A 27,079-nucleotide genomic window follows, 5' to 3' on the forward strand; every position below is an offset into this window, starting at 1 on the left:
GTGTCCCCTGATGTCCCCACTGTCCCCTCAGGTCCCTTTGGCACTCATGTCCCTGTGTCCCTGTGTCCCTGCTGTCCCCGGTGGTGGCACTGATGTCCCCAATGTCCCCAATGTCCCCTCAGGTCCCTTTGGCACTGATGTCCCCTGATGTCCCCTGATGTCCCCACTGTCCCCTCAGGTCCCTTTGGCACTGATGTCCCCTGATGTCCCCAGTGTCCCCAATGTCCCCTCAGGTCCCTTTGGCACTGATGTCCCCAATGTCCCCAATGTCCCCAATGTCCCCTCAGGTCCCTTTGGCACTGATGTCCCCAGTGTCCCCATTGTCCCCTCAGGTCCCTTTGGCACTGATGTCCCCAATGTCCCCAATGTCCCCACTGTCCCCTCAGGTCCCTTTGGCACTGATGTCCCCTGATGTCCCCAATGTCCCCAATGTCCCCTCAGGTCCCTTTGGCACTGATGTCCCCAGTGTCCCCATTGTCCCCTCAGGTCCCTTTGGCACTGATGTCCCCTGATGTCCCCAATGTCCCCAATGTCCCCTCAGGTCCCTTTGGCACTGATGTCCCCTGATGTCCCCAATGTCCCCAATGTCCCCTCAGGTCCCTTTGGCACTGATGTCCCCAGTGTCCCCATTGTCCCCTCAGGTCCCTTTGGCACTGATGTCCCCAATGTCCCCAGTGTCCCCAATGTCCCCTCAGGTCCCTTTGGCACTGATGTCCCCTGATGTCCCCAGTGTCCCCAATGTCCCCTCAGGTCCCTTTGGCACTGATGTCCCCTGATGTCCCCAATGTCCCCAATGTCCCCTCAGGTCCCTTTGGCACGCTGGGCGTGGGCGGAGGATTCGCGCTCGGGGCCAAACTCTGCCGGCCCGAGGCTGAGGTGACACCTGGGGACACCTGGGGACAGCGGGGGGGGACATGGGGACACTGGGGGGGACACTGGGGGGGACATTGGGGGGGACACTGGGGGGGACATTGGGAGGATATGGGGGACACTGGGGGGATGGGAGTGGGGGGGCATTGGGGACATCGGGGGGGACATGGGGACATGGGGACATTGGGGGAGTGGGGACATTGGGGGGACATCGGGGGGGACATGGGGACATTGGGGGGATGGGGACATGGGGGGGACATGGGGGGACATTGGGGCGATGGGGACATTGGGGGGATGGGGACATTGGGGGGGACATTGGGGACATGTAGGGGGGCACGGGGGACTGTGGGATATGAGGACATTGAGGTATTTGGGGACATTGGGGACATTGGGGGAATGGGGAGGGATGGGGGGACACTGGGGACATCGGGGACATTGGGGAATTTGGGGACACTGGGGACATTGGGGACATTGGGGGACATTGGGGGACACTGGGGACATTGGGGAATTTGGGGACACTGGGGACATTGGGGGACACTGGGGGGATATTGGGGACATTGGGGGGTCATTGGGGGATGGGAGACGTTGGGGACACTGTGGACATTGGGACATTGAGGGGGGGCATGGGGACATTGTGGGGACATTGTGGGGACATTGGGGGGATGGGGACATTGAGGGGGACATGGGGACATTGGGGACACTGGGAGGACATTGGGGACATTGGGGGGATGGGAGTGGGGGGGCATTGGGGACATTGGGACATTGGGGGGGACATGGGGACATTGGGACATTGGGGACATTGGGGACATCGGGGGACATTGAGGGGGACATGGGGACATTGGGGGATCCTGGGGACATGGAGGGGACATTGGGGGATTTGGGAACATTGAGGGACATTGGGGGGGACAAGGGGGACACCAGGGACATTGGGGGGACATTGGGGACGTTGGGGGCTATTGGGGACATTGGGGACATTGGGGACATCGGGGCATTGGGGACACTGGGGACATTGGGGACATTGGGGATACTGGAGACATTGGGGACATTGGGGGGACATTGGGGACATTGGGGGAGTGGGGGCGCTGGGGACAATGGGGACATTGGGGGGTCTTGGGGATATTGGGGCATGGGGCAGGGGGACATTGGAGGGGACATTGGGGGGGACCGGGGACATTGAGGGGGACACTGGGGACATTGGGGACATCGGGGACGGGGGGTGTGAAGGGGATGGGGACACTGAGGGGGACACTGGGGACATCGGGGGGGACACTGGGGATATTTGGGACATTGAGGGGGACATTGGGGACATTGGGGACGGGGGCTGTGAAGGGCACGGGGACACTGAGGGGGACACTGGGGACATTGGAGGGGCCAGAGGGTCCCCAGGGCCACCCATGGGTGGCACTGTGTGACACTGGGTGACATTTGGTGACATTTGGGGACTGTCCCAGGTGTGGGTCCTGTTCGGGGACGGCTCCCTGGGCTACAGCCTGATGGAGTTCGACACCTTCGTGCGCCACAAGGTCACTGTCACTGTCACTGTGTCACTGTCACTGTGTCACTGTGTCACTGTGTCACTGTGTCACCATGTCACTGTGTCACTGTGTCACTGTGTCACTGTCACTGTCACTGTGTCACTGTGTCACTGTCACTGTGTCACTGTCACTGTGTCACTGTGTCACTGTGTCACTGTCACTGTCACTGTCACTGTGTCACTGTCACTGTGTCACTGTCACTGTGTCACTGTCACTGTCACTGTGTCACTGTGTCACTGTCACTGTCACTGTCACTGTGTCACTGTGTCACTGTGTCACTGTGTCACTGTCACTGTCACTGTCACTGTGTCGCTGTCACTGTGTCACTGTCACTGTGTCACTGTGTCCCTGTGTCACTGTCACTGTGTCATTGTCACTGTGTCACTGTCACTGTGTCACTGTGTCACCGTGTCACTGTCACTGTCACTGTGTCACTGTCACTGTCACCCGTTACCTGTCATTGACACCGTGTCATTGTGTCACTGTCATTGTCATATTGTCGTTGTGTCACTGTCGTTGTCACTGTGTCACTGTCACACTGTCACTGTGTCACTGTCACTGTGTCACTGTTTGTGTCATTGTCACTGTCATTGATGAAGTTCGACACCTTTGTGCGCCACAAGGTCACTGTCATTGTCATTGTCACTGTGTCATTATCACCGTGTCACCCTGTCACTGTCACTGTGTCACTGTCACTGTGTCATTGTCATTGTGTCACTGTCATTGTCACCATGTCACCGTGTCATTGTCACCGTGTCACTGTCATTGTCACTGTGTCACTGTCATTGTGTCACTGTCATTGTCACTGTCACTGTGTCATTGTCACCGTGTCACTGTCATTGTCACTGTGTCATTGTCACTGTCATTGTCCCTGTCCCTGTGTCACTTTGTCCCCTCCTGCTGTCCCCATGTCTCTGTCCCCAGGTCCCTGTCCCTGTGTCCCTGCTGTCCCCAGCTGTGTCCCCTCTGTGTCACTTTGTCCCCTGTCCCCAGGCCCTGTCCCAGCTGTGTCCCCGTGTCACTCTGTCTGTCCCTGTCCCCGTGTCCCTGTGTCCCATCAGTGTCACTCTGTCTGTCCCTGCCCCCAGCCATGTCCCTGTGTCCCATCTGTGTCACTCTGTCCCTGCTGTCCCCAGGTCCCCGTGTCACTCTGTCTGTCCCCGTCCCATCAGTGTCACTCTGTCTGTCCCCATGTCCCCGTGTCACTCTGTCTGTCCCCGTCCCATCAGTGTCCCTCTGTCTGTCCCCAGGTCCCCATGTCACTCTGTCTGTCCCTGTCCCATCAGTGTCCCTCTGTCTGTCCCCGTGTCACTCTGTCTGTCCCTGTCCCCAGGTCCCCGTGTCACTCTGTCCCTGTCCCATCAGTGTCCCCGTGTCACTCTGTCTGTCCCCAGGTCCCTGTGTCACTCTGTCTGTCCCTGTCCCATCAGTGTCCCCGTGTCACTCTGTTTCTTTTCCCCGTGTCCCTCTGTCTGTCCCCGTGTCCCTCTGTCTGTCCCCGTGTCACTCTGTCTGTCCCTGTCCCCAGGTTCCTGTCCATGTCCCCGTGTCACTCTGTCTGTCCCCGTGTCACTCTGTCTGTCCCATCAGTGTCACTCTGTCTGTCCCCAGGCCCCCGTGTCACTCTGTCTGTCCCTGTGTCACTCTGTCTGTCCCATCAGTGTCACTCTGTCTGTCCCTGTCCCCGTGTCAGTCTGTCTGTCCCTGTGTCACTCTGTCCCCGTGTCACTCTGTCTGTCCCATCAGTGTCACTCTGTCTGTCCCCAGGTCCCCATGTCACTCTGTCTGTCCCTGTCCCCAGGTCCCTGTCCATGTCCCCGTGTCACTCTGTCTGTCCCTGTGTCACTCTGTCTGTCCCATCAGTGTCACTCTGTCTGTCCCCAGGTCCCCGTGTCACTCTGTCCCTGTCCCATCAGTGTCACTCTGTCTGTCCCATCAGTGTCCCTCTGTCTGTCCCCAGGTCCCCGTCATCGCCCTGGTTGGCAACGACGCCGGCTGGACCCAGATCAGCCGCGAGCAGCTCCCCCTGCTGGGCAGCGCCGTGGGCTGCGGGCTGAGCTACAGCGGTGAGTGACCAACTGACCACTGAGTGACCACTGGCCAATGGTGACCACTGAGTGACCGCTGAGTGACCACTGAGTGACCAACTGACCACTGAGTGACCACTGACCCTGAGTGACCACTGACCCACAGTGACCGCTGAGTGACCGCTGAGTGACCACTGACCACTGAGTGACCGCTGACCGCTGAGTGACCCTGAGTGACCACTGACCCATAGTGACCACTGACCCACAGTGACCGCTGAGTGACCGCTGAGTGACCACTGACCACTGAGTGACCACTGACCCATAGTGACCGCTGACCCACAGTGACCGCTGAGTGACCACTGAGTGACCCGGAGTGACCCTGAGTGACCACTGACCACTGAGTGACCACTGACCGCTGAGTGACCGCAGAGTGACTACTGACCACTGAGTGACCGCTGACCGCTGAGTGACCCTGAGTGACCACTGACCCATAGTGACCACTGAGTGACCCTGAGTGACCACTGACCGCTGAGTGACCCTGAGTGACCACTGACCACTGAGTGACCCTGAGTGATCACTGACCACTGAGTGACCAACTGACCACTGAGTGACCACTGACCGCTGAGTGACCACTGACCCATAGTGACCGCTGAGTGACCCTGAGTGACCACTGACCGCTGAGTGACCCTGAGTGACCACTGACCACTGAGTGACCAACTGACCACTGAGTGACCACTGACCGCTGAGTGACCACTGACCCATAGTGACCGCTGAGTGACCACTGACCACTGAGTGACCAATGAGTGACCACTGAGTGACCACTGAGTGACCACTGACCGCTGAGTGACCCTGAGTGACCACTGAGTGACCACTGACCCTTAGTGACCGCTGAGTGACCGCTGAGTGACCCTGAGTGACCACTGACCGCTGAGTGACCACTGAGTGACCACTGACCACTGAGTGACCGCTGAGTGACCCTGAGTGACCACTGACCGCTGAGTGACCACTGAGTGACCACTGACCACTGAGTGACCGCTGACCACTGAGTGACCACTGAGTGACCAACTGACCACTGAGTGACCACTGAGTGACCCTGAGTGACCCTGAGTGACCCTGAGTGACCACTGACCGCTGAGTGACCACTGACCGCTGAGTGACCACTGAGTGACCGCTGAGTGACCAACTGACCACTGAGTGACCCTGAGTGACCACTGAGTGACCCTGAGTGACCTCTGAGTGACCGCTGAGTGACCACTGACCACTGAGTGACCAGGAGTGACCACTGAGTGACCAGGAGTGACCACTGACCCATAGTGACCGCTGAGTGACCACTGACCAACTGACCGCTGACCCTTGACTGACCCATCGTGGCCAACTGACCACTGAGCACTGACCACTGAGTGACCGCTGAGTGACCACCCCCGTGCCCCTCTGGTGACACTGCCACCCTGGGGAGGTGACAATGCCACCTCTCTGTGTCCCCATGGTGACAGTGCCACTCCCTGCGGTGACAGTGCCACCTCCCCGTCCCCATAGCGACAGTGCCACCACCGACAGTGACAGTGCCACCTCCCTGTCCCCATGTCATCCCTGGTGGCAGTGCCACTCCCCTGGAGGTGACAGTGCCACCCCCTCTGGTGACAGTGCCAGCCCCTGGTGACAGTGCCACTCCCTGCGGTGACAATGCCACCCGCATGTCCCCCTGGTGACAGTGCCACCCCATGGAGGTGACAGTGCCACCTCCTGTCCCCCTGCCATCCCTGATGGCACTGCCACCCCCTCCGGTGACAATGCCACCTCCCTGTCCCCATAGTGACAGTGCCACCCCCTGCGGTGACAGTGCCACCTCCCTGTCCCCATAGTGACAGTGCCACCCCCTGCGGTGACAATGCCACCTCCCTGTCCCCATAGTGACAGTGCCACCCCCTGCGGTGACAGTGCCACCTCCCTGTCCCTGTGTCATCCCTGGTGGCAGCGCCACCCACGTGTCCCCATGGTGACAGTGCCATCCCCATGGAAGTGACAATGCCACCTCTAGCAGTGACGATGCCATCCCTGGTGACAGTGCCACCCCCCGAGGTGACAGTGCCACCCAGGTCGCCATGCTATCCCTGGTGACAATGCCACACCCATGGAGGTGACAATGCCACCCCCGACAGTGACAGTGCTGCCTCACTGTCCCCATGGTGACAGTGCCACCTCCATATCCCCACGGTGACAGTGCCACCCGTGTGTCACCATGGTGACAGTGCCACCCCCCTGGTGACAGTGCCACCCCCCTGGTGACAGTGCCACTCCCATGGTGACAGTGCCACTCCCATGGTGACAGTGCCGTCCCCATGGAGGTGACAGCGCCACCCGTGTGTCACCATGGTGTCAGTGCCACTCCCTGTGATGACAGTGCCACCCCCAGCAGTGACAGTGCCACCCGTGTGTCCCCATGGTGACAGTGCCACCCCCATGGAGGTGACAGTGCCATCCCCTGGTGACAGTGCCGTCCCCATGGAGGTGACAGTGCCACCCATGTGTCCCCATGGTGACAGTGCCACTCCCATGGTGACAGTGCCACCCCCATGGTGACAGTGCCACCTCCTGCTGACAGTGCCGTCCCCATGGAGGTGACAGTGCCACTCCCATGGTGACAGTGCCACTCCCATTGTGACAGTGCCATCCCCATGGTGACAGTGCCATCCCCATGGTGACAGTGCCACTCCCATGGAGGTGACAGTGCCACCCCCATGGTGACAGTGCCACCTCCTGCTGACAGTGCCATCCCCATGGAGGTGACAGTGCCATCCCTATGGTGACAGCGCCACTCCCATTGTGACAGTGCCACCCATGTGTCCCCATGGTGACAGTGCCACTCCCATGGTGACAGTGCCACCCCCATGGTGACAGTGCCACCTCCTGCTGACAGTGCCGTCCCCATGGAGGTGACAGTGCCACTCCCATGGTGACAGTGCCACCCCCATGGTGACAGTGCCATCCCCATGGTGACAGTGCCACTCCCATGGTGACAGTGCCATCCCCATGGAGGTGACAGTGCCACCCCCATGGTGACAGTGCCACTCCCATGGTGACAGTGCCATCCCCATGGAGGTGACAGTGCCATCCCTATGGTGACAGCGCCACTCCCATTGTGACAGTGCCACCCCCATGGTGACAGTGCCACTCCCATGGAGGTGACAGTGCCACTCCCATTGTCACAGTGCCACTCCCATGGTGACAGTGCCACTCCCATGGAGGTGACAGTGCTGTCCCCATGGAGGTGACAGTGCCATCCCCCTGGTGACAGTGCCATCTCCTGCTGACAGTGCCATCCCCATGGAGGTGACAGTGCCATCCCTATGGTGACAGTGCCACCCTCAGCAGTGACAGTGCTACCCATGTGTCCCCATGGTGACAGTGCCACCCCATGGAGGTGACAGCGCCGTCCCCACGGAGGTGACAGTGCCACCCGTGTGTCCCCAGATTACCACGCGGTGGCAGCGGCTCTGGGCGGGCGCGGCTTCATCCTGGACAGCGCTGGGGACAGCGGAGGGGACAACGGAGGGGACAGCGGCGTTGGGGACGGCGTTGGGGACAGCGTTGGGGACAGCGCTGGGGACAGCGGCGTTGGGGACAGCGGCGTTGGGGACGGCGTTGGGGACGGCGTTGGGGACAGCGTTGGGGACAGCGGCGTTGGGGACAGCGGCGTTGGGGACAGCGCTGGGGACAGCGGCGTTGGGGACAGCGGCGTTGGGGACGGCGTTGGGGCCAGCGAGCGCCGGGTGGTGGCCGTGCTGCGGGCGGCGCAGGCCGAGTGCCACCGCGGCCGCCCCGTCCTCGTCAACGCCCTCCTGGGGCCCAGCGACTTCCGGCAGGGCTCCGTGTCCGTCTGAGGGACACCGGGGACACCGAGGGTCACCCGTGTCACCCGGGGCCACCGAGGGACACTGGAGTGTCACCCGTGTCACCCGGGGCCACCGAGGGACACCGGAGTGTCACCCGTGTCACCCGGGGCCACCGAGGGACACCGGAGTGTCACCCGTGTCACCCGGGGCCACCGAGGGACACCGGAGTGTCACCCGTGTCACCCAGGGCCACCAAATGTCCCCAAGGGTCACCAAATGGTCATCAAGGGTCACCAAATGTCACCAAATCTCTTTGAGTGTCGTTGTGCGTCACTGAGTGTCACCGAGGGTCACCGAGTGTCCCCAAGGGTCCCCGAGCGTCACTGAGCGTCCCCAGGTGTCCCCAAGGGTCACCGAGTGTCCCCAAGGGTCCTGAGGGGTCACTGAGTGTCCCCAAGTGTCCCCAAGTGTCCCCAAGGGTCCCCAAGGGTGCTGAGGGGTCACAGAGTGTCCCCAAGGGTCACTGAGTGTCACCAAATGTCCCCAAGGGTCCCCAAGGGTGCTGAGGGGTCACAGAGTGTCCCCAGGTGTCACCAAATGTCCCCAAGTGTCCCCAAGGGTCCCCAAGGGTCACGGAGTGTCCCCAAGTGTCCCCAAGGGTGCTGAGGGGTCACTGAGTGTCCCCAGGTGTCACCAAATGTTCCCGAGTGTCCCCAAGGGTCACAGAGTGTCCCCAAGTGTCCCCAAGGGTCCCCAAGGGTGCTGAGGGGTCACAGAGTGTCCCCAAGTGTCCCCAAATGTCCCCAAGTGTCCCCAAGGGTCCCCAAGGGTCACTGAGTGTCACCAAGTGTCCCCAAGGGTCCCCAAGGGTCACAGAGTGTCCCCAAGTGTCCCCAAGGGTGCTGAGGGGTCACTGAGTGTCCCCAAGTGTCCCCAAGTGTCCCCAAGGGTCCCCAAGGGTGCTGAGGGGTCACAGAGTGTCCCCAAGGGTCACTGAGTGTCACCAAATGTCCCCAAGGGTCCCCAAGGGTGCTGAGGGGTCACTGAGTGTCCCCAGGTGTCACCAAATGTCCCCAAGTGTCCCCAAGGGTCACGGAGTGTCACCAAGGGTCCCCAAGGGTCACGGAGAGTCCCTGAGTGTCCCCAAGGGTCCCCGAGTGTCACAGAGTGTCACAGAGTGTCCCCAAGTGTCCCCAAATGTCCCCAAGGGTCCCTGAGTGTCACAGAGTGTCCCCAAGTGTCCCCAAGGGTGCTGAGGGGTCACAGAGTGTCCCCAAGGGTCACTGAGTGTCACCAAATGTCCCCAAGGGTCCCTGAGTGTCACAGAGTGTCCCCAAGGGTCCCCAAGGGTGCTGAGGGGTCACAGAGTGTCCCCAAGTGTCCCCAAATGTCCCCAAGTGTCCCCAAGGGTCCCTGAGTGTCACAGAGTGTCCCCAAGTGTCCCCAAGGGTGCTGAGGGGTCACTGAGTGTCCCCAGGTGTCACCAAATGTCCCCAAGTGTCCCCAAGGGTCCCCAAGGGTCACGGAGTGTCCCCAAGTGTCCCCAAGGGTGCTGAGGGGTCACTGAGTGTCCCCAGGTGTCACCAAATGTTCCCGAGTGTCCCCAAGGGTCCCCGAGGCTCCCCAGGTGTCCCCGGGTGTCCCCAGGGTGTCCCCAAATCCCTTCCAGTGTCACCGGGTGGGGGCAGCAGCTGGAACGGGGGCAGCAACATCTGGATTGGGGGGGGGTCAGCCCTCGGAAATGGGGGGGGCTCACAGCTGGATTGGGGTGGGGAACCCCCGGAATGGGGGAAACAGCTGGAACGGGGGGGGGGGGGGGGGTGTCCACATCTGGATTTGGGGGGGCTCACATCTGGATTGGGGTTAGGAACCGCCGGAATGGGGGGGGGAACATCTGGGACGGGGGGGGGGGGGGCGGGGTTCCACATCTGGATTGGGGGTCTCGAGTCCCGGAATTGGGGGGGGGGGGGGGCTCACATCTGGATTGGGGTGTGGGAACCGCCGGAATGGGGGGAAACATCTGGAACGGGTCCAGGCGGAGTCGGGAATGGGAGGAACAGCTGGAACCGGGGGGGGAGGGAGGAGAAAACATCTGGATTGGGGGTCTCGAGGCCCGGCATTGGTCCAGGAGGAGTCCGGAACATCTGGAATTGGGATTTCACATCTGGATTTGGGGCTCTTGGGCTCCGGAATGGGGGGGGGGGGATGTGTGTTCACATCTGGATTGGGATGTAGGAACCTCTGGAATGGGGGGGAACATCTGGGACGGGTCCAGGCGGAGCCGGGAATGGGAGGAACAGCTGGAACGGGGGGGGCGGGGTCCCACATCTGGAATGATGGTCTCGAGCCCTGGAATGAGGGGTTCACATCTGGATTGGGGGTAGGAACAGCTGGAATGGGGGGGAACATCTGGAACGGGTTCAGGCGGAGTCTGGAATGGGCAGAACAGCTGGAATGGGGGGGGGGGGGGGTGTTTTCCACATCTGGATTGGGGGTTTTGAGCCCCGGGGGGGGGGGGGGGGGAGGGGTTCACAGCTGGAATGGGAGGGGAACATCTGGAATGGGTCCAGGTGGAGGCTGGAACAGCTGGAACGGGGGGGGGGGGGGACGGGACCAACAGCTGGAACTGGGGAGGTTCCACATCTGGATTGGGGGGGGTAGGAACAGCTGGAATGGCCACGGGCACATCTGGAACGGCTCCGGGTGGAGTCGGGAACGGGGAAGAGCTGGAATGGGGGAGGGGGGAAACATCTGGATTGCGGGGATCGAACCCTGAATTGGGGGAGAACAGCTGGAATGGGGGGAGGGGGGGAACATCTGGATTGCGGGGATCGAACCCTGAATTGGGGGAGAACAGCTGGAATGGGGGGAGGGGGGGAACATCTGGATTGCGGGGATTGAATCCTGAATTCCCATTGATTTTTCCCTTTATTTTCCCCTTTATTTCCCTTTTTTTCCCATTGATTTTTTCGCTTCATTCAATTTTTTTTTTGCTTTATTCCCATTGATCTTTCCCATTGATTTTTCCCATTGATTTTTCCCTTTATTTTCCTTTTTTTTTTTGCATTTTTTTCCCCACTTATTTTCCCCTTTATTCCCATTTATTTTTCCTCTTTATTCCCATTTTTGGGTGTTTTTTTCCCCATTTATTTTCCCCTCTATTCCGATTTATTTTATCAATTTTTCACATTTATTTTCCCCTTTATTTTCCCTTTTATTCCCATTTATTTTCTAAAATTTCCCCATTTATTTTCCCCTTTATTTTTCTTTTATTCCCATTTATTTTCTCAAATTTCCCCATTTATTTTCCCCTTTATTTTTCTTTTATTCCCATTTATTTTTCCCTTTTTCCAGTTTATTTTTCCCTTCATTCCCATTTATTTTTTTCCCTTTATTTCCCTTTTTTCCCATTTTTAGTGTTTTTTTCCCCTAATTTTTCCCATTTTTTTTCCCTTTATTCCAATTTTTTTTTGCTTTTTTCCCATTTATCTTTCCCACTTATTTTTCCCTTTTATTCCCATTTATTTTCCCCCTTTATTCTCATTTTTTCCCATTTTTCCCCCATTATTTTTCCCATTTTCCCCCCATTATTTTTCCCTTTTTTTTCGCATTTTTTCCCTTTTTTTTTCGCATTTTTCCCATTTTTTTCGCATTTTTTCCCATTTTTTTTCGCTTTTTTCCCCCCACCCCCCCGGAAATCGCCGGCTCTGCGGCGGCGCCGCCTCCTCGCGGCTTTTGGCCCAAAAAAACCCAAAAAAAACCAAAAAAAGGAACCGAAAACGGCAAAAAAAAACCAAACCCGGGGCCGAAAATTCAAATTTTCACCCGGAGCTGCTCGAGCGCGGCCCCGGCCCAGCCCCGAATTCTGAATTTTACCCAAAACTTCTGAATTTAACCCCAAAAATTCTGAATTTAACCCCAAAATTCTGAATTTAACCCCAAAAATTCTGAATTTAACCCCAAAATTCTGAATTTAACCCCAAAAATTCTGAATTTAACCCCAAAATTCTGAATTTTTAACCCAAAAATTCTGAATTTAACCCCAAAATTCTGAATTTAACCCCAAAATTCTGAATTTTTAACCCAAAAATTCTGAATTTAACCCCAAAAATTCTGAATTTAACCCAAAAATTCTGATTTTAAACCCAAAAATTCTGAATTCAACCCAAAACTTCTGAATTTAACCTCAAAAATTCTGAATTTAACCCCAAAATTCTGAATTTAAACCCAAAACTTCTGAATTTAACCCCAAAATTCTGAATTTAACCCCAAAAATTCTGAATTTAACCCAAAAATTCTGAATTTAAACCCAAAAATTCTGAATTCAACCCAAAACTTCTGAATTTAACCTCAAAAATTCTGAATTTAACCCAAAAATTCTGAATTTAAACCCAAAAATTCTGAATTCAACCCAAAACTTCTGAATTTAAACCCAAAACTTCTGAATTTAACCCCAAAATTCTGCATTTAACCCCAAAAATCCGAGAGTTTAACCCAAAAAAAAAGAGAATTATTTGGGAGTTTGTGCCCAAAATTGGAGATTTTTACCCCCAAATTCAGGATTTTTATCACAAAATTCGGAATTTTAACCCAAAAACTGGGATTGATTTTGGAGTTTTTGCCCAAAATTGGAGATTTTTACCCCCAAATTCAGGATTTTTATCACAAAATTGGGGATTTTAACCCCAAAATTCAGGATTTTATCACAAAATTCGGAATTTTAACCCCAAAATTGGAATTTATTTTGGAGTTTTTGCCCAAAATTCAGGATTTTTTACCCCCAAATTTGAGATTTTTTTAAAAAAAAATTCGATTAAAAAAAAAGGGGATTTTTTTACCCAAACCCTCGGAATTTTACAGTAAAATTTTACCAAAAAAAAAAATGGGATTTTGGAAATTATTTTTGTGAGTTTATACCAAAATTTTGGGAATTTTACCAAAAATTGGGATTTGACCCCAAAAATCCGAGCTTTTAACCCAAAAAATGAGAATTATTTGGGAGTTTATGCCCAAAAATTCGGGATTTTAACCCCAAAATTCAGGATTTTTATCACAAAATTCGGAATTTTAACCCAAAAATTGGGATTGATTTTGGAGTTTGTGCCAAAAAATTCGAGATTTTAATCCAAAGTTTGGGATTTCTTAAAAAAATTGGGATTTTATCCCCAAATTTGAGATTTTTACAAAAAAAATGGGATTTTACCCCATAAATTGGGATTTATTTGGGAGTTTGTGCCCAAAATTCGGGATTTTTACCCCCAAATTCAGGATTTTTATCACAAAATTTGGAATTTTAACCCAAAAATTGGGAATTATTTTTTAGTTAATGGCAAAAACTTGGGATTTTTTACCCCCAAATTGGGATTTTTATTAAAAAAATTCGATTTTTTTTAAAAGATTGGGATTTTTTTTTAACCCAAAACCTCGGAATTTCACAGCAAAATTCGGGATATAAGAAAAAAATTTGGGATTTTCGCCCAAAATTCCGGATTTATTTGGGAATTTATGTCCAAAATTTGGGATTTATTCCCCAAAATTTGGGATTTTTTTTAAAAAAATTTGGATTTTTATTTAAAAAAAATGGGATTTTAACTAAAATTTGGGATTTTACCCCAAAAATCCGAGATTTTCGCCCAAAATTGGGAATTATTTGGGAGTACACAAAAAACTTCGGGATTTTAACCCAAAATTTGGGATTTATTTGGGAGTTTGTGCCCAAAAATTCGAGATTTTTCCCCCAAATTCAGGATTTTTAGCACAAAATTCGGAATTTTAACCCCCAAATTTGGGATTTTTATGGAAAAAATCGGAACTTTCAACAAAAAATCGGGATTTGACCCCAAAATTGAGGAATTCCTTTGGAGTTTCTGCCAAAAATTGGGGAATTTTCACAAAAAAATTCGGGATTTTACCCAAAATTGGGGATTTATTTGGGAACTACTGCCAAAAATTTGGGATTTTTACCCAAAATTCAGGATCTTACCCCAAAAATTTGGGATTTTTACCCCATAAAATTCGAGATTTTTCCCCCCAAATTCAGGATTTTTAGCCCAAAATTCGGAATTTTAACCCCAAAATTTGGGATTTTTATGGAAAAAATCGGAACTTCCGGTCAAAAAATCGGGATTTGACCCCAAAATTCGGGATTGGAACACAAAAATTGGGAATTATTTCCAAGTTGGGGCCAAAAATTCGGGATTTTAACCCAAAATTGGGTTAAAAATTTATTACAAATTATTTAAAATTTTATTAATTTATTAAAAAAAAATTTAAAATTCATTAAAAGTTATTTGGGAACTTAGGCCAAAACTTTGGGATTACTACCCCAAAAATTTGGGGATTTTTACCAAAAAATGGGAGTTTTACTCCCCAATTGGGATTTTTATAAAAAACAATCGGGATTTGAATCAAAATTTGGAATTTTCACCCAAAATTGGGGATTTATTTGGGAAATTCTGCCAAAAATTTGGGATTTTTACCCAAAATTCAGGATTTTACCCCAAAAATTTGGGATTTTTACCCAAAATTCAGGATTTTACCCCCAAAATTGGGGATTTTTACCCAAAATTCAGGATTTTACCCCAAAAATTTGGGATTTTTACCCAAAATTCAGGATTTTACCCAAAAAATTCGAGATTTTTCCCCCAAATTCAGGATTTTTAGCACAAAATTCGGAATTTTAACCCCCAAATTTGGGATTTTTATGGAAAAAATCGGAACTTTCAACAAAAAGTCGGGATTTGACCCCAAAATTGAGGAATTCCTTTGGAGTTTCTGCCAAAAATTGGGGATTTTTTACAAAAAAATTCGGGATTTTACCCCCAAAATCGGGAATTATTTGGGAGTTGATGAAAAATTCGGGATTGGAACCCAAAAATTGGGAATTATTTCCAAGTTTGTGCCAAAAATTCGGGATGTTTACCCAAAATTGGGTTAAAAATTTATTAAAAATTATTTTTAAAATTTATTAATTTATTTAAAAAATTTATTTTAAAAATTATTAAAAATTATTTGGGAATTTATGCCAAAAATTGGGGATTTATACCCCAAATTTTGGGGATTTTTACCAAAAAATGGGATTTTTACTGCCCAAGTTGGGATTTTTATTAAAAACAATCGGGATTTGAATCAAAATTTGGAATTTTAACCCAAAATTTGGGATTTATTTGGGAATTTATGCCAAAAATTTGGGATTTTTACACAAAATTCAGGATTTTTACCCCAAAAATTGGGGATTTTTACCCAAAATTTTGGGATTTTTACCCCAAAAATTTGGGATTTTTATCCCCCAAAACCTCAGGATTTCAATGCAAAATTTAGGATTTCGCTCTTTACTAAAAAATCCGGAAATTACCCCAAAAATGAATTCTTTCTCAAAAAAATTTGGGATTTTTACCCCAAATTCAGGATTTTTACCCCCAAAATTCGGGATTTTTACCCAAAATTCGGGATTTTTACCCCAAAAAATTGGGATTTTACCCCCAAAAAATTGGGATTTCACCTCCAAAATTCATTATATTATTTTACCCCCCAAAATTGGCGATTTTTATCCCAAAAATCTGAAATTTTCCTCTAAAACTTCGGGATTTGACCTAAAAAAATTGAGATTTTAACCCAAAACTTCATTCCTTGACCCCAACAATTCAGCACGTTTCACCCCAAAATCGGGATTTTTTTATTTTTTTTTTTTCTCCCAAAATTCGAGATATTACCTAAAAAAAAAAAAAAAAAAAAAATTCGGATTTTGACCTCAACAATCCGGAATTTTAAACCTTCAAAATTCATTTTCTCACCTCAAAAATCCGCAATTTTAAACCTGCAAAATTCATTTTCTCACCTCAAAAACTGAGATTTTTTCACCTCAAAAATTGAGATTTTTCACCACAAAAATTGAGATTTTTTCACCTCAAAAATTGAGATTTTTTCACCCCAAAATTTGAGATTTTCACCCCAAAATTTGATATTTTCACCCCGAAATTTGAGATTTTCACCCCAAAATTGAGATTTTCACCCCAAAAATTGAGATTTTCACCCCAAAAATTGAGATTTTCACCCCAAAAATTGAGATTTTTTCACCTCAAAAATTGAGATTTTTTCACCCCGAAATTTGAGATTTTCACCCCCAAAATTTGAGATTTTCGCTCCAAAAATTGAGATTTTCACCCCAAAAATTGAGATTTTCACCACAAAAATTGAGATTTTCACCCCGAAATTTGAGATTTTCACCCCCAAAATTTGAGATTTTTGCTCCAAAAATTGAGATTTTCACCCCAAAAATTGAGATTTTTTCACCCCAAAAATTGAGATTTTCACCCCAAAATTTGATATTTTCACCCCGAAATTTGAGATTTTCACCTCAAAAATTGAGATTTTCACCCCAAAATTTGAGATTTTCACCCCAAAATTTATTTTCCCCCAAAAATTGAGATTTTCACCCCAAAATTTGATATTTTCACCCCGAAATTTGAGATTTTCACCCCAAAATTGAGATTTTCACCCCAAAAATTGAGATTTTCACCCCAAAAATTGAGATTTTCACCCCCAAAATTTGAGATTTTCACCCCAAAAATTGAGATTTTTTCACCTCAAAAATTGAGATTTTTTCACCCCGAAATTTGAGATTTTCACCCCCAAAATTTGAGATTTTCGCTCCAAAAATTGAGATTTTCACCCCAAAAATTGAGATTTTCACCCCAAAAATTGAGATTTTCACCACAAAAATTGAGATTTTCACCCCGAAATTTGAGATTTTCACCCCCAAAATTTGAGATTTTTGCTCCAAAAATTGAGATTTTCACCCCAAAAATTGAGATTTTTTCACCCCAAAAATTGAGATTTTCACCCCAAAATTTGATATTTTCACCCCGAAATTTATTTTCCCCCAAAAATTGAGATTTTCACCCCAAAATTTGATATTTTCACCCCAAAATTTGAGATTTTCACCCCAAAATTGAGATTTTCACCCCAAAAATTGAGATTTTTTTCACCCCAAAATTGAGATTTTCACCCCAAAAATTGAGATTTTTTTCACCCCAAAAATTGAGATTTTTTCACCCCAAAAATTGAGATTTTTTTCACCACAAAAATTGAGATTTTTTCACCTCAAAAATTGAGATGTTTTCACCCCGAAATTTGAGATTTTCACCCTCAAAATTTCAGATTTTTTTTTTTTTTTTTTCCTCACCCGTGGGAATTTGAGGCTTTTGCTGCTTTTTTGGTTTTTTTTTTTTTTTTTTGTGTTTTTTGGGTTTTTTGTTGTTGATTTTTGGGGTTTTTGGTTCATTTTGGGCCGAGCAGGAACCGAAAGCGGCGCCGGATCCGGGGCGGGGCCGGGGGGGGGCGGGAGGAGAATTCGGGGCTCGTGCGGAGATTTGGGGGCACAGAAGGAGAAATTTGGGGTTCCGGGTGAGATTTTGGGGTCACAAAAGGGAATTTTGGGGTTTCTGGGGAGGATTTGGGGTCTGGGAGGAGAAATTTGGGGTCACAGAAGGAGAAATTTGGGGTTCCTGGGGAGGTTTTGGGGTCACAGAAGGAGAATTTGGGGTTCCCGCGCAGGATTTGGGGTCCAGGTGAGGAAATTTGGGGTCACAAAAGGAGAAATTTGGGGTTCCGGGTGGGATTTTGGGGTCACAAAAGGGAATTTTGGGGTCACAAAAGGAGAATTTGGGGTTCTGGGTGAGATTTTGGGGTCACAAAAGGGAATTTTGGGGTTCCTGGGGAGGTTTTGGGGTCACAGAAGGAGAAATTTGGGGTTCCGGGTGAGATTTTTGGGGTCACAAAAGGAAATTTTGGGGTTCCCGGGCAGGATTTGGGGTCCAGGTGAGGAAATTTGGGGTCACAAAAGGAGATTTTGGGGTCACAAAAGGAAATTTGGGGTTCCTGGGGAGGATTTGGGGTCTGGGAGGAGAAATTTGGGGTCACAGAAGGAGAAATTTGGGGTTCCGGGTGAGATTTTTGGGGTCACAAAAGGGAATTTTGGGGTTCCTGGGCAGGATTTGGGGTCCAGGTGAGGAAATTTGGGGTCCCCAAAGGAGATTTTGGGGTTCCGGGTGAGATTTTGGGGTCCCAAAAGGGAATTTTGGGGTCACAAAAGGAGAATTTGGGGTTCTGGGTGAGATTTTGGGGTCACAAAAGGGAATTTTGGGGTTCCTGGGGAGGTTTTGGGGTCACAGAAGGAGAAATTTGGGGTTCCGGGTGAGATTTTTGGGGTCACAAAAGGGAATTTTGGGGTTCCTGGGCAGGATTTGGGGTCCAGGTGAGGAAATTTGGGGTCCCCAAAGGAGATTTTGGGGTTCCGGGTGAGATTTTGGGGTCCCAAAAGGGAATTTTGGGGTCACAAAAGGAGAATTTGGGGTTCTGGGTGAGATTTTGGGGTCACAAAAGGGAATTTTGGGGTTCCTGGGGAGGTTTTGGGGTCACAAAAGGAGAATTTGGGGTTCCCGCGCAGGATTTGGGGTCCAGGTGAGGAAATTTGGGGTCACAAAAGGAGAAATTTGGGGTTCCGGGTGAGATTTTGGGGTCACAAAAGGGAATTTTGGGGTCACAAAAGGAGAATTTGGGGTTCTGGGTGGGATTTTGGGGTCCCAGAAGGGAATTTTGGGGTTTCTGGGGAGGTTTTGGGGTCACAGAAGGAGAAATTTGGGGTTCCGGGTGAGATTTTTGGGGTCACAAAAGGAAATTTGGGGTCTGGGAGGAGAAATTTGGGGTTCCTGGAGAGGTTTTGGGGTCACAAAAGGGAATTTTGGGGTTTCTGGGGAGGTTTTGGGGTCACAGAAGGAGAAATTTGGGGTTCCGAGTGGGATTTTGGGGTCACAAAAGGGAATTTTGGGGTTTCTGGGGAGGTTTTTGGGGTCCCTGAGGGGGTTTTGGGGTCCCTGAGGGAATTTTGGGGTCCCTGAGGGGGTTTTGGGGTCCCTGTTGATGTTTTTGGGCTCCCTGAAAATGTTTTGGGGTCCCTGAGGGCTTTTGGGGTAACAACAGGAGATTTTGGGGGGGTTCCTGTTGAGATTTTGAGGTCCCTGAGGGGATTTTGGGGTCACAAAAGGGAATTTTGGGGTCCCTGAGGGGGTTTTGGGGTCCCTGAGGGAATTTTGGGGTCACAAAAAGGAATTTTGGGGTCTCTAAGGGGATTTTGGGGTCACAAAAGGGAATTTTGGGGTCCCAAAAGGGAATTTTGGGGTCCAGGTGAGGAAATTTGGGGTCCCAAAAGGGAATTTTGGGGTCCCGGAGGGGGTTTTGGGGTCCCTGAGGGGGTTTTGGGGTCACAAAAGGGAATTTTGGAGTCACAAAAGGGAATTTTGGGGTCCCTGAGGGGATTTTGGGGTCACAAAAAGGAATTTTGGGGTCCCTGTTGATGTTTTTGGGGTCCCTGAGGGAATTTTGGGCTCCCTGAGGGGATTTTGGGGTCCCTGAGGGGGTTTTGGGGTCCCTGTTGATGTTTTTGGGGTCCCTGAGGGAAATTTGGGCTCCCTGAGGGGGTTTTGGGGTCCCTGAGGGGATTTTGGGGTCACAAAAAGGAATTTTGGGGTCCCTGAGGGGGTTTTGGGGGTTCCTGTTGGGGTTTTGGGGTCCCTGAGGGAATTTTGGGGTCCCTGAGGGGATTTTGGGCTCCCTGAGGGGATTTTGGGGTCCCTGAGGGGATTTTGGGGTCACAAAAAGGAATTTTAGGGTCCCTGAGGGAATTTTGGGCTCCCTGAGGGGGTTTTGGGCTCCCTGAGGGGGTTTTGGGGTCCCTGTTGATGTTTTTGGGGTCCCTTGCAGGTCCCCGATGTCCCAGCAGGAAACCTACGGGAACTGGCTGGGCCCGCGGAGCCCCCAGCGCCCGCCGGGTAACGGAGCCCAAAGAACCCCAAAAACCCCAAAAAAACCCCAAAAACCCCCCAAAAAAACCCAAAAACCCCAAACCCCCAAAAAAAACCCCAAACCCCAAACTCCAAAAAGCCCAAAAAAACCCCCAAAAACCCCAAAAAGCCCAGAAACCCCAAAAAGCCCCAAAACCCCAAAATCCCAAAACCCCAAAAAGCCCAAAAACCCCAAAAAGCCCAAAAACCCCAAACCCCCAAAAAGCCCAAAAACCCCAAAAAGCCCAAAACCCCAAAAAAAACCCCAAAACCCCAAAAAAACTCCAGACCCCAAAATCCCAAAACCCCAAAAAGCCCAAAAACACCAAAAGCACAAAACCGCAAAAACCCCAAACCCCCAAAACCCCAAAAACCCCAAAACCCCCCAAAAAACCCAAAACCCCCAAAATCCCAAAAACCCCAAAAAGCCCAAAAACCCCAAAAAGCCCCAAACCCCAAAAAGCCCAAAAACCCCAAAACCCCAAAGCCCCAAAAACCCCAAAAAGCCCAAAAACCCCAAAACCCCAAAAAGCCCAAAAACCCCAAAAGCCCAAAACCGCAAAAACCCCAAACCCCAAAAACCCCAAAACCCCAAAACCCCAAAAACCACAAAACCCCAAAACCCCAAAATCCCAAAAACCCTAAAACCCCCCAAAAAACCCAAAACCCTCAAAATCCCAAAAACCCCAAAAACCCCAAAAAGCCCCAAACCTCAAAAAGCCCAAAGCCCCAGAAAACCCCAAACCCCCAAAAAGCCCCAAACCCCAAAAAGCCCAAAAACCCCAAAAGACCCCCAAAACCCCAAAAAACCTCCAAACCCCAAAATCCCAAAACCCCAAAAAGCCCAAAAACCCCAAAAAGCCCAAAAACCCCAAACCCGAAAAACCCCAAAACACCAAAAAGCCCCAACCCAAAAACCCCAAAAAGCCCCAAAACCTCAAAACCCGAAAAAGCCGAAAAAGCCCAAAAAGCCCAAAACCCCAAAACCACACAAAAAACCCAAAACCCCCAAAATCCCAAAAAGCCCAAAACCCCAAAAACCCCAAACCCCAAAAACCCCAAAACACCAAAAAGCCCCAACCCAAAAACCCCAAAGAGCCCCAAAACCCCAAAACCCGAAAAACCCCAAAAAGCCCAAAACCCCCAAAAACTCCAAAAACCCCCAAAATCCCAAAAACCCCCAAAAGCCCAAAAACCCCCAAAAGCCCAAAAACCCCAAACCCCAAAAACCCCAAAACACCAAAAACCCCAAACCCCAAAAACCCCAAAAAGCCCAAAAACCCCAAAACCCCAAAAAGCCCAAAAACCCCAAAAGCCCAAAACCGCAAAAACCCCAAACCCAAAAACCCCAAAAACCCCAAAAAGCCCAAAAGCCCCAAAACCCCAAAAACCCCAAAAAGCCCAAAAACCCCCCAAAACCCCAAAACCCCAAAACCCCAAAATCCCACAAAAACCCAAAACCCCCCAAACCCCAAAAACCCCAAAAAGCCCAAAAACCCCAAACCCCAAAAACCCCAAAACACCAAAAAGCCCCAACCCAAAAACCCCAAAAAGCCCCAAAACCTCAAAACCCGAAAAAGCCGAAAAAGCCCAAAAAGCCCAAAACCCCAAAACCACACAAAAAACCCAAAACCCCCAAAATCCCAAAAAGCCCAAAACCCCAAAAACCCCAAACCCCAAAAACCCCAAAACACCAAAAAGCCCCAACCCAAAAACCCCAAAGAGCCCCAAAACCCCAAAACCCGAAAAACCCCAAAAAGCCCAAAACCCCCAAAAACTCCAAAAACCCCCAAAATCCCAAAAACCCCCAAAAGCCCAAAAACCCCAAACCCCAAAAACCCCAAAACACCAAAAACCCCAAACCCCAAAAACCCCAAAAAGCCCAAAAACCCCAAAACCCCAAAAAGCCCAAAAACCCCAAAAGCCCAAAACCGCAAAAACCCCAAAAACCCCAAAACCCCAAAAACCCCAAAAACCCCAAAAAGCCCAAAAGCCCCAAAACCCCAAAAACCCCAAAAAGCCCAAAAACCCCCCAAAACCCCAAAACCCCAAAATCCCACAAAAACCCAAAACCCCCCAAACCCCAAAAACCCCAAAAAGCCCAAAAACCCCAAACCCCAAAAACCCCAAAACACCAAAAAGCCCCAACCCAAAAACCCCAAAAAGCCCCAAAACCTCAAAACCCGAAAAAGCCCAAAAAGCCCAAAAAGCCCAAAAAGCCCAAAATCCAAAACCCCAAAAATCCCCAAAACCCCAAAAGCCCCAAAACCCCAAAACCCCAAAATCCCAAAAATCCCAAAAACTCCAAAATCCCAAAAACCCCAAAATCCCAAACCCCATTTTATTCCCTCTTTATTCCCATTTTATTCCCATTTTATTCCCATTTTATTCCCATTTTATTCCCCTTTTGTTCCCATTTTATTCTCATTTTATTCCCAATTTATTCTCACTTTATTCCCCTTTTATTCCCATTTTATTCCCACTTTATTCCCATTTTTTTCCCATTTTATTCCCATTTTACTCCCATTTTTCCCATTTTTCCCATTTTATTCCCATTTTATTCCCCTTTTATTCCCATTTTATTCCCCTTTTATTCTCATTTTATTCCCATTTTATTCCTATTTTTATTCCCATTTTATTCCCATTTTATTCTCACTTTATTCCACTTTTATTCCCATTTTATTCCCAATTTATTCCCCTTTTATTCCCATTTTATTTCCATTTTATTCCCATTTTATTCCCATTTTATTCCCATTTTATACCCCTTTTATTCCCATTTTATTCCCATTTTATTCCCATTTTATTCCCAATTTATTCCCATTTTATTCCCATTTTATTCCCATTTTATTCCCACTTTATTCCCATTTAATTCCCCTTTTATTCCCATTTAATTCCCCTTTTATTCCCATTTTATTCCCATTTTATTCCCATTTTATTCTCATTTTTATTCCCATTTTATTCCCAATTTATTCTCACTTTATTCCCATTTTATTCCAATTTAATTCCCATTTTATTCCCACTTTATTCCCATTTCATTCCTGTTTTTATTCCCATTTTATTCCCATTTTATTCCCCTTTTATTCCCAATTTATTCCCCTTTTATTCCCATTTTATTCCCCTTTTATTCCCATTTTATTCCCATTTTATTCCCCTTTTATTCCCATTTTATTCCCATTTTATTCCCCTTTTATTCCCATTTTATTCTCCTTTTATTCTCATTTTATTCCCATTTTATTCCTATTTTTATTCCCATTTTATTCCCATTTTATTCTCACTTTATTCCACTTTTATTCCCATTTTATTCCCAATTTATTCCCCTTTTATTCCCATTTTATTTCCATTTTATTCCCCTTTTATTCCCATTTTATTCCCATTTTATTCCCAATTTATTCTCACTTTATTCCCCTTTTATTCCCATTTTATTCCCACTTTATTCCCACTTTATTCCCATTTTATTCCCATTTTATTCCCATTTAATTCCCATTTATTCCCCATTTTTTCCATTTTCCCCCCTCTTTTTTCTCCCCCTTTTTGCCCATTTCCCCCCATTATTTTCCCAATTTTTTCCCCAATTTTTCCCAATTTTTCCCCCAATTTTTCCCAATTTTTCCCCAATTTTTTCCCAATTTTTCCCAAATTTTTCCCAAATTTTTCCCCAATTTTTCCCAATTTTTCCCCAATTTTTCCCAATTTTTCCCCCAATTTTTCCCAATTTTTCCCCAATTTTTTCCCAATTTTCCCCAATTTTTTCCCAATTTTTCCCAAATTTTTCCCAATTTTTCCCCCAATTTTTCCCAATTTTTCCCCAATTTTTCCCAATTTTTCCCCCAATTTTTCCCAATTTTTCCCCCAATTTTTCCCAATTTTTCCCCAATTTTTTCCCAATTTTCCCCAATTTTTTCCCAATTTTTCCCAAATTTTTCCCAAATTTTTCCCCAATTTTTCCCAATTTTTCCCCAATTTTTCCCAATTTTTCCCCCAATTTTTCCCAATTTTTCCCCAATTTTTTCCCAATTTTCCCCAATTTTTTCCCAATTTTTCCCAAATTTTTCCCAATTTTTCCCCCAATTTTTCCCAATTTTTCCCCAATTTTTCCCAATTTTTCCCCCAATTTTTCCGAATTTTTCCCCCAATTTTTCCCAATTTTTCCCCAATTTTTTCCCAATTTTCCCCAATTTTTTCCCAATTTTTCCCAAAATTTTCCCAAATTTTTCCCCAATTTTTCCCAATTTTTCCCCAATTTTTCCCCCAATTTTTCCCAATTTTTCCCCAATTTTTTCCCAATTTTCCCCAATTTTTTCCCAATTTTTCCCAAATTTTTCCCAATTTTTCCCCCAATTTTTCCCAATTTTTCCCCAATTTTTTCCCAATTTTCCCCAATTTTTCCCAATTTTTCCCAATTTTTCCCCAATTTTTTCCCAATTTTCCCCAATTTTTTCCCAATTTTCCCCAATTTTTTCCCAATTTTTTCCCAATTTTCCCCAATTTTTTCCCAATTTTCCCCAATTTTTCCCCAATTTTTCCCAATTTTTCCCCCAATTTTTCCCAATTTTTCCCCAATTTTTTCCCAATTTTCCCCAATTTTTTCCCAATTTTTCCCAAATTTTTCCCAATTTTTCCCCCAATTTTTCCCCCAATTTTTCCCAATTTTTCCCCAATTTTTCCCAATTTTTCCCCCAATTTTTCCCAAATTTTCCCCCAATTTTTCCCAATTTTTCCCCCAATTTTTCCCAATTTTTCCCCAATTTTTTCCCGATTTTCCCCAATTTTTTCCCAATTTTTCCCAAATTTTTCCCAAATTTTTCCCCAATTTTTCCCAATTTTTCCCCCAATTTTTCCCAATTTTTCCCCAATTTTTTCCCAATTTTTCCCCAATTTTTCCCAATTTTTCCCCAATTTTTCCCAATTTTTCCCCAATTTTTTCCCAATTTTCCCCAATTTTTTCCCAATTTTTCCCAATTTTTCCCCAATTTTTCCCAATTTTTCCCCAATTTTTCCCAATTTTTCCCCCAATTTTTCCCAATTTTTCCCCAATTTTTTCCCAATTTTCCCAATTTTTTCCCAATTTTTCCCCAATTTTTTCCCAATTTTCCCCAATTTTTCCCCCAATTTTTCCCAATTTTTCCCCCAATTTTTCCCAATTTTTCCCCAATTTTCCCCAATTTTTTCCCAATTTTTCCCAAATTTTTCCCAAATTTTTTTCCCAATTTTTCCCAATTTTTCCCCCAATTTTTCCCCCAATTTTTCCCAATTTTTTCCCAATTTTTTCCCAAATTCTTCCCAATTTTTTCCCAATTTTTTCCCAATTTTCCCATTTTGCAGGAATTTACTCGGTGCCCCGGACGATGCCCCCATTGGGTGACTTCAGACCAGGTAAATTCTCTTTTTTTCCCCCAATTTTCCACCTTTTTTTCCAAGATTTTCCCTTTTTCTTCCACTTTTCTGCTCCAAATTTGGCTGGAAAATCCCCAAAAAATCGAATTTTTTTTGCTCCTGAAATTAAAAAAAAAATCAAAATTTTTTCCCTTCGAATCCGCAAATAATTGATTTTTTTTCCCTTAAAAAAATCAAATTTTGTTCCCTAAAAATCAAAATTTTTCCCTTCAAATCCCCCAAAAATTGAATTTTTTTTCCCCTTAAAAATAAACATTTTTTTTCCTTTCAAAATTAAAAAAAATCCCTTAAAATTCCCCCAAAAAATCGAATTTTTCCTTTAAAATCCCCCCAAAATCCCCAAAAAATCGAATTTTTCCCCTTAAAATCCCCCCAAAATCAAATTGGCTTTTCCTTTAACATTAAAAAATAAAATCAATTTTTTTCCATCAAAATCCCCCAAAAAGGCAAAAATTTTTTCCCCTCGAATCCCCAAATAATTGATTTTTTTTCCCTTAAAAAAAATCAAATTTTGTTCCCTAAAAATCCCCCAAAAAAATCAAAATTTTCCCTTCAAATCCCCCAAAAATTGAAATTTTTTTCCCCTTAAAAATAAATTTTTTTTCCTTTTAAAATTTAAAAAAATCCCTTAAAATTCCCCCAAAAAATCGAATTTTTCCTTGAAAATTTCCCCAAAAATCGATTTTTTCCCCTTAAAATCCCCCCAAAATCAAATTGGCTTTTCCTTTAACATTAAAAAAATAAAATCAATTTTTTTTCCCTTAGAATCCCCAAAAATCAAATTTTTCCCCTCCAAATCCCCTAAAAAATCAATTTTTTTTCCCTTAAAACCCCATTTTATTTTCCTGTGCTATTTTCATTTTGGATTATTTCGATTTTCCCAATTTTCCCCATTTTCCCCCGTTTTATTCTCATTTTTCCCCTGATTTATTCTCATTTTTCCCCATTTTTCCCCTGTTTTATTCTCATTTTTCCCCATTTTTCCTCTGTTTTATTCTCATTTTCCCCCAATTTTTTTCCCTGTTTTATTCTCATTTTTCCCCATTTTTTCCCCATTTTTTCCCTGTTTCATTCTCATTTTTTCCTGGTTAATTCTCATTTTTCCCCATTTTTTCCCCAATTTTTTCCCTGTTTTATTCTCATTTTTCCTCATTTTTCCCTGTTTTTTCTCCTGTTTTATTCTCATTTTTTCCCCATTTTCCCCCTGATTTATTCCCATCTTTCCCATTTTTTCCCTGTTTTAATCTCATTTTTCCCCATTTTTTCCCCGTTTTTTCCCCTTTTTCATTCTCATTTTTTCCCCATTTTTCCCTGGTTGATTCTCATTTTTCCCCAATTTTCCCCCTCTTTTATTCTCATTTTTTCCCCAATTTTTCCCTGTTTTATTCTCATTTTTCCCCATTTTTCCCCATTTTCCCCCTGTTTTATTCTCATTTTTCCCCATTTTCCCCCAATTTTCCCCCATTTTTCCCCATTTTTCCTCTGTTTTATTCTAATTTTTCCCCATTTTTCCCCCTGTTTTTTCTCCTGTTTTATTCTCATTTTTTCCCCATTTTTCCCCTGGTTTATTCTCATTTTTC

At 47.1% G+C, this 27,079-nt stretch overlaps 2 protein-coding genes across 2 annotated transcripts in view; both read left to right on the forward strand.

The window, feature by feature from the left end:
• Nucleotides 1-8,563, forward strand: part of ILVBL (ilvB acetolactate synthase like) — a 61,594-nt gene extending 53,031 nt beyond the window's left edge. The window contains exons 13-17 of the mRNA XM_058821442.1: nt 806-876; nt 2,322-2,393; nt 4,366-4,471; nt 7,904-7,954; nt 8,186-8,563. Of these exons, the coding sequence (XP_058677425.1) occupies nt 806-876; nt 2,322-2,393; nt 4,366-4,471; nt 7,904-7,954; nt 8,186-8,313 (428 nt within the window). The 3' untranslated portion in view covers nt 8,314-8,563. The remainder of the gene's footprint in view (nt 1-805; nt 877-2,321; nt 2,394-4,365; nt 4,472-7,903; nt 7,955-8,185) is intronic.
• Nucleotides 8,564-20,032: 11,469 nt separating this feature from the next.
• The window catches only part of LOC131569154 (C-type lectin domain family 4 member G-like), a 44,146-nt gene continuing 37,099 nt past the window's right edge, over nt 20,033-27,079 (forward strand). Inside the window, exons 1-2 of the mRNA XM_058821378.1 lie at nt 20,033-20,093; nt 25,428-25,438. Coding sequence (XP_058677361.1) covers nt 20,033-20,093; nt 25,428-25,438 — 72 coding nt within the window. The remainder of the gene's footprint in view (nt 20,094-25,427; nt 25,439-27,079) is intronic.

Source organism: Ammospiza caudacuta, chromosome 29 (genome assembly GCF_027887145.1).
Source record: "Ammospiza caudacuta isolate bAmmCau1 chromosome 29, bAmmCau1.pri, whole genome shotgun sequence".
NCBI lineage: Eukaryota > Metazoa > Chordata > Aves > Passeriformes > Passerellidae > Ammospiza > Ammospiza caudacuta.